Here is a 7,827-nt window from a genome sequence, read left to right on the forward strand (position 1 = left end):
ATTCCTTAGTTTTCGGTTTCATTTTAGTTTGCAGTAATCAAAAACACAGCGCCAGTTGGATATATAGATTCAATTTGCTAAGAGTGCTGACGACACCCAATAAAGTTCTGATGAGCGTGAGAAGGGTTTTTAAGACAATTTTATACTAGCACGCAACGCAACGAGCCGCACACATGCTCAATAAGAGGACCTTTGAGCGGGAGGAGGCGTCAGCGAATGTGAACTAGTTTCAAGAACCAGAGAGAAGGGCGTGTTTTATTACTGATCAGTCAAGCGGAAAGTGCCAGTTGCGCTGAGAGCAAGCAGCACCGACGGACGTGATCGCTGACCGTGCTGAGACGACGCAGTTTTGTTCATCTTAAGTTATGGTTTAAAGTAGAAATCCTCATCAGATTATTTTCCTCCGAAAAACAAAACAAAAATTTGGACTACATGCCAGTTGCGCTGTTTCGTACGGAGCGGGAGTTTGGTTCGCCCGAGATCGCATTCGGTTTACAGTGAAGACCTCGACGGAGACGCAGCCGGCTCGCAGGATGCGTGGGTAATGTATCACCGTTGAATGGTATTTTATGTCACAGTTCTGCTCTCTGACTAATCGTATACACACGAAGGACTTTTGAGTCACTGGATTCTTTCATGAGAAGGTTATTTCTCAAGCACCAGTGATCTACATCGCTATCACATAACCCGGGTTTTCCTGTCTCCTACACAGACAGTAAAGACGGCTCATATCCTACTCGCGGTAGAGAGTTACTGTAATAATTATTCATTACTTAACTCCGACGAATGTTTATTAATACGGACACGGCGTATTAACGACGTTAATAATTACACAGCCTACACAATCTAACAAAATATTTATCGGAGGCGTAGATGAGCCTTGGCGCGCTTAGCCCTAATCTCACGAGTGCACCAACTGTAATTAAGATTCGTCGTTTTAATCAGCGCATTACACCACGGGGTATCCAAACGACTGGTTTCCGATCTCTGTCCATGAATCATGAAACAAAGCACGCAGAACGCTCGGTAGGTTACAGTGGGCTAGTTGCCAGGGGGAAGGTTGGGAACCTCCGGTCTTCTTGTTGCAATGTTGTTAGTTATTGCGCCATAGTCGCAACAACATTCACCGCTGAAGGTCAACAGGGTGCAGATTAATTTCTGATGCTTGTTACTGACCGCAGTCTACGAAGCTCTTGGAATGATACTAGAGTGGCGTTTCAAAACTTAAGTGTGATTAATACATCTGTACAATTATCAATCTGTCTGTCTTTTACAGGGCTAATAGTGGAGATTTATAAGGCACGGGTCTCCCTTTGAACTTTTTCATTAAGGGTCACTTTCTTTTGTGGACTATGTTTATGGGCCAATTGCACAGCTCCGATTCCTTCTAATCAGATTATGAAGATTTCATGCTGCTTTGTCAATGACGGGTAAGATGGAAACACCCTTCTATCACGATGACACTGCAAGCATTTCAAACTTCGGACCAATTCCCGACTACGATCGATATCCGGGCCACAAGATGATGAGCAAGAAGAACATGGCCGTGCACAGTTTCCCTAGCACGGTCGGAAGCGCCTCTGGTTTGAAGCTCCTGCAGGGTCAGGCTGGGACCAACGGCAACATCAACCCAAACAGCCTGGGCATGAACAGCAATCCAAACAGCTCTCTCATGTCCTCAGCTGACATGAACCTTCTAAAGCTCTCCTCCCCTGATTTGGAGCACCTGATTATCCAGTCTAACCAGGGACTGGTTACGACAAGCCCTGCGCCCAATTCCTCTGGCAGCACTTTCCTGTACAGGAACCAGGCCACGAATGAGCAAGAGGGCTTTGCTGACGGTTTCGTCAAGGCTTTGGCTGACCTGCACAAGCAGAACCAGCTAGTGGGAGGTCCCCTGTCCCCCTCCTCTTCCATCCAGGGCCCATATCAGAGAAACCTCATGTCGAGCGGTGAGATGCCCATATACACCAACCTGAGCAGCTACAACCCAAACCAGCTCTCGGCCGCTTCCTCGTCCTCCTCCTACCCTGGAGGGCAGGTCCCCTACGGCTCATCTGCCCACGCAGCAGGCCACGCCACCCAAGGTCAGGCCCACCACCCTCACGGCCGGGGCCTGGATGCCCCACAGACTGTCCCCGAAGTACCTCACCCACCCGGAGGGGACACGGCCAGCTCACCTCCATCCCTGTCGCCGATAGATCTGGAGACCCAGGAGAGGATCAAAGCAGAGAGAAAGAAGCTGAGGAACCGCATCGCGGCCTCCAAGTGCCGCAAGAGGAAGCTGGAGCGGATTTCGCGCCTGGAAGAGAAGGTCAAGGTGCTGAAGACGCAGAACTCGGACCTGGCGTCCACTGCCAGCATCCTGAGGGAGCAGGTGGCGCAGCTTAAACAGAAAGTCATGAATCATGTGACCAATGGCTGCCAGATAGCAGTCAGCTCTGCTACCATGGCCAAAAGCGGTGAGAGCACCAGCTGCTGAAATGACGACAGATGCAAAAGGGATTTTTTCCTTTCCTCGCTCTCTCTCCCCCATGCCTCATTGCAAACTCTCGATCTCTCACCCGCGATCCCCTGTTATGCTTTTCTTGCCGTTAGCGGGTGAGTTGGTGTGGTAAGGTAACAGAGATGAATGGCAGAGTAAGAGTGGAAACCCTGTCCCACGTGACAGATACCTCCAGCCCCATTCAGGGTGAGAGAGTAAGTGGGAGAGGCATCGCTCACTGCTTCAGGCCAGTTACACTCATCTCTGACCTCCAAGAAGCCCTGGCCGCCTCATCCCCCACACATCGCGTGATTTAAAGAGAACAATCAGAAATATCCCCTGCCATACTAAGTGATATGTTGTCATTTGACTGCACTTTGAATTTGACCATGACCAGGTCAGTAGGGGACCCATGGACTGAGTAACAGCAATACTAAACAGTCCTAACAACTGGGATGACTAGTAGGGGAAATTGATACACAGTCCCATTGGTGAGCCTGGATGGTGTTCAGGACACAAGCAGTGACTCATTCTGGGGATTCCTGCGCTCAACAAAGCCCAGAGGAAGACCACCAGCCCAGCTTTGGACTAAAAAGGCAATTTTCCACTTTAAGGAAATTGGAATATGTTCTGTCTTTCCTTTTTTTTTTTTTTTTCATTATGATCAGAGTGAGCTCCGAGGTAACCCTTGCTGTTAGCTTTTCATTACTGTTTAATAACATGCACTATTACAGGAATCTGGACATTTAGAAATGACCAGTGATATGGTCTTAGGAGGGAAAAAAAACTTATTTGTCGTTGCTGTTGAAGTTGTCTAAAAATGAAAGCTTCACATCCCTGAAAAATTAAATACCCCCAGATATTGATGTCAGCTATATTGTAATGTAGGTATAAAAGTGAAAATGTATTTGTTGAAGTTTGGTTACCGTGTCTCAATAATACATTGAAGCATATCGTTTGTAAGTTTGTTGGTTTGTTTAATATCGTGCAATTTGTGAATACAGGTAAAAACAGCCTTTTCTACAAACTGAGAGTTTCAGCATTTTTATAAGTATTAATTTACGGTGTTTATTATTGAAAAATTGATTTAATGTCTACACAAGGGGTCTGCGGTACTGTGCAACGTCGAGGCACTTTCATTGGTACCTAATTCGCTATTTTTGAGTTTAAACTCAACTGACAGATTTGCTAGCATTCCAAGACCTTTTGCACTGTATTCTCTCGTGATTTCTTTTTGCTTGGGGAATACATGTTAAGAGTGGGTTAATACTGTGTTTGTGCTCTAATGTTGTGTATTAACGCTGTGTTCATCTTGAACAGTGGTGGGGCATGGCGACTCTAAGCCATGGCTGCTTTTGTATTTAAACTACCGTGTTCATTGTTGGGCTTGGTGAAAGGACATGAGGTTTCACAAGAATGCACAGGGTCAAGACTCTACTGTAGTCAGGAGTGGTCAGAAAAGGGCTTTCGATCAATAGTATTTTGCATTTATTATCCCCCCCCCCCCCCCATTTTTCTTTTTGAAAGAATCCTGAAGCAAATTTATTTATGCAAAACCTTCTCTATGGTATTTATGTTGTTTGTGTAAAAGATCTGTACAGGTTGGAAACCAGGTGTCACGTTGACACCTTTTTTGGGAACTACATAATTGCACATAAAACAGTAAATGATGTCTAATATTTATCCTCTGTGTACAGCATAACAATTTTAATTATTTTATTTTGCTGGTGTTTTTCATGGATTAAAAAAAATAATAAAAAGTTGCAATTGTTGCTACAGTATTGAAAAGTCAGTTCAGATGTACTCAGCGTGTTGGTGTAAGTATATTGTTTAAAATAATATGACAAAGGAATATTCTTTGCCTTGTATTTAATGGAGAGCTCATAATGACAGCCTGTTCTTTTTCCAGATGGTCAATGCTTACACAGAGAAAAATCTATAAATCTACTCATTGTTAGTGCACTGAATTACTGTCAAATGCCTTTCCTAAAACACAGATACAGATCTTTCTATTTATATATGTCTATATTCATACCTACCAGATAGATGTAACAGAGGTATTGACAGGTATTCAGGCTGTCACATAACCTTTGGGCGACAAGGAAATATTTATTTTTTAAAACTTGAATTCAAGGTTTTGGATGTCACAAACTTATATTTTTGTACAAAATTGTTTTTGATTATTATGAAGAGTGAGAACAGTGTATTCTATATTTGGTCCATTTACCTTTTATCATTCCAGAGTACTTTATTTATGGAGGTGGTATTAAACGTTAGTGTGACATTGTTTTATGAATATGCTTCAAGCATTTGTCTCTTGTAAAGTTCAATTGTTTGAAATTTCAGAAAATGCAGCAAGATCCCCAACGATGAGACTTAAGAAATTGTGACTAATGTTGGCCACCAGTTTGTTACATAGGAGTAATGCTGAAGATGCTTCTGGGAGATTCCATTTTTATGCAGTGCGATGTGTTGTCTGTGGCAGAATCTTGTTCCCTGACTTTAAGCTGGCAAATTTACAATACACACTATGTACTTGAAGCAAATCTGAGGAATGACATATACCGCATGCATGGATCGATTAGAGTGGACTGTATCTATTCTGCTGTTTGTGTTCAGAAAAGATCAGTCGAGTTGAGCTGTAGGAAAAATGAAGGAGAGTAAGAGACACACAGAGAAAGACTGTTGCTTACATGCTTTGTTTTTACACTAAACGGATTTAGCAATGCTTTAGATCCCCTGTGAGACACAACAGTTCCTGATATCAAACTTTTTACAAAATTGTACTGTTTGCATGTACAGACACACATACGTACACACTCACACAGATATAAAAGGTATGATGACCGTGGTAATTATGACATTGGACCACATGACTAATTAATTCTTTGCCATCCCTCAAGCCAAAGATATTCTATAGAAAATTATATTAGTGAGGACCCAAACAGTTTACTAAGGCAGTATTAATTTACTATGAGTTTCCAATTCCAAAGGAAAAAGAAATTTTCTGGAAAAATTACTGCTCTTATGGACTGACTGGCAATGCTTTTTGTGAACGGGGGCGGGGCAGTTCCCTAATCAGCTCATGCCCTTACTTGTTTCCCTTAACTGTCTGTCAAAGACTGAAGGGACCTATAGTTTTTATGCAATCACAAAGATCTACTGTTCAAATGACCGAGCGGGCGACTTGCCTTGCTCGGTTTAATGGTTGTTTTAATTGGTTATAAAGAGTATACAATCTTGAATATTGTTCACTGTTTCCATGTTTTTTATTCAATAAAACAGTAGGTTTCTAAACAAAAGGTTTTGCTTGTGTGAGCTCTAATAACAGAAATTATACATACTGTATATTTATGTTCTCAGCTCATTTCAATAGAAACTGCTTTTAAATGGCAGCTTTCAGAGATACAAGAAAATTCCATAGAGGTTAAACTATGTGAAAGCTCATACAAATATGTAAACAGTCTCACAGGAAGTTATAAATGGCCAGGACTTTTCAGGGTTTATTTAGTCTTATTTCACAGGTACTCCTATTCTGTTTCACTTTGTATTTCCTTTGAAGCCCCTGTTCCAGTTGAATGAATGGGGAAAAAAAAAAATTCCAAAAGGTTTTCAACTTTTCTGATGGCTTTTGTTTACTTTTGCTGTGCATTTTGTTTTGAAAATGTAAGGCCACATTCACACTATTAAATAGAGTTATGTAGGTTATGCAAATTAAGTCTAAAACAAGTCTTTTGAAACACTGAAAACCAAACACGGCACCAGTTTCTGCTGTTGAACCTAAAAAGGTGTTGATGAATTTCAAAAAAAAAGAAAGCAACATGTATGAATGATGATAATATTAAGTAATAGTCCAAATGAACATGCAACTAATGCAGGCTGAAGATAAAGACCAATGTTACTGTTAGAGTCTAGAAAAGCGTATAATAAAGAAATGGACTACATAAATCTCTGGTTATCCATGCGTAAAGTAATTTATGCAGTTTTGGTCATTGCTTTAGAAACTGAGAAAGTACAAAAGAAAGAAGTACTTTAGACAGCAAGGGAGATACCAGAGCTACAAAATCACAATTTTTTAGCATTGCGAATTCTGTCCATTTCCTCTTACAACGATAATTGTTTCAGTGCACTTAACTGCTTCTCAAAAGTCCACAACATTGCAACAGTCCATACACACACACACACACACACACACACAAAATGCAGAGTCCTGCAAATGCTATCGCAGGCTGTCTAGGAGCACAGTCATAGTTAGCACTGCCACCCACTGTCTCTGTCTCAGGCCTTTCCCATAAGCCCAGGGCTTCCAGTAAAGCACATGGAATAGGCGCCTGGGTCATTGTGAAAGTAAAAGTCACAGCTGGAGATGCAATGTTCTGGGGAATTGGACGGGCAGCAGCAGCAGCAGTGGTAGTGGTGGTGGGGGGACGATGGGGGGGGGGGGGGGGGGCTCATCTGCTCTGCTCGGTGCAGAAAGAGAAAGGAGCTAAAAATGCCTTGCTGATAGGAAATTCAGGTTTGTTTTTCTCTAACCCCCCCCCCCACACACACACACCCTCCTTCCAGAGCTGCTGACCCACTGACAGGTTGACTGCCTGTCTGCGCTCATGTGGGTGTGTGCTCCGAGAGCGGACGAGGCCAGCGAGACAGAGCTTTGCTGTGGGGCGAATGAACATGAATAGAAACTCAGCCTTTAAATAGTTCATTTTCATCGGTCTCACATCGTGATTTTACAGTAAGGCCATCGGCTTAAGACATCTCCCACACACTCAAATGTTTCAACAGTGACAGGAAGACAAGGAAAAGAAACAAACAAAAATGTGAATAGCTCAGAACAAAAATCTTTAGTATATGAGTAATTTTTAGCATCAAATGACCTGATTTCAACACATCATCTTCCTTGCTGTTATTCTCTTCACTTCCTGTGGCTGCTTTGTTTACTTTTACATTACATTACAAAACTTACATTTGACTAAATCAGGTTGCAAACACATATTTTCGGTCCTCTACCAGAGAACTGGGATCTTGAGGGTCCGGTGTAGAATCTTAGCTGTTCCCAGGACTGCACTCTTCCGGAAGGAGAACTCTGATGTTGTTCAAGAGATCTGCTGGAGCCATTCTCCCAGTTTGGGGGTCACAATCCCTCGTTATCTAATTATCGCAAGAACTTTCACCTGTTGCCTTCACCTTCAACATCTTTTCCAGCTCTTCTCTTTCTCGGTATTTCTCGGTTTTCATGTTCCTTGGTCACTTGGGATTGCCACATCTATCACTACAGCCATCTTCTGCTCTTTATCCATCAGTACCAGGCCCAGTTGGAACTTCCACCCCATACTCAGCAC

General features: G+C 42.6%; 1 protein-coding gene across 1 annotated transcript; it reads left to right on the forward strand.

Moving 5' to 3' along the window:
• Positions 1 to 266: 266 nt before the first annotated feature.
• Positions 267 to 4,288, forward strand: june (JunE proto-oncogene, AP-1 transcription factor subunit). The gene is made up of 2 exons (XM_027018841.3): positions 267 to 541; positions 1,277 to 4,288. The coding sequence occupies exon 2, from the start codon at positions 1,424 to 1,426 to the stop codon at positions 2,480 to 2,482; it is 1,059 nt and encodes a 352-aa protein (XP_026874642.1). The 5' UTR covers positions 267 to 541; positions 1,277 to 1,423; the 3' UTR covers positions 2,483 to 4,288.
• Positions 4,289 to 7,827: the final 3,539 nt, after the last annotated feature.

Source organism: Electrophorus electricus, chromosome 8 (genome assembly GCF_041902795.1).
Source record: "Electrophorus electricus isolate QZ-2024a chromosome 8, ASM4190279v1, whole genome shotgun sequence".
Classification (NCBI taxonomy): Eukaryota; Metazoa; Chordata; class Actinopteri; order Gymnotiformes; family Gymnotidae; genus Electrophorus; species Electrophorus electricus.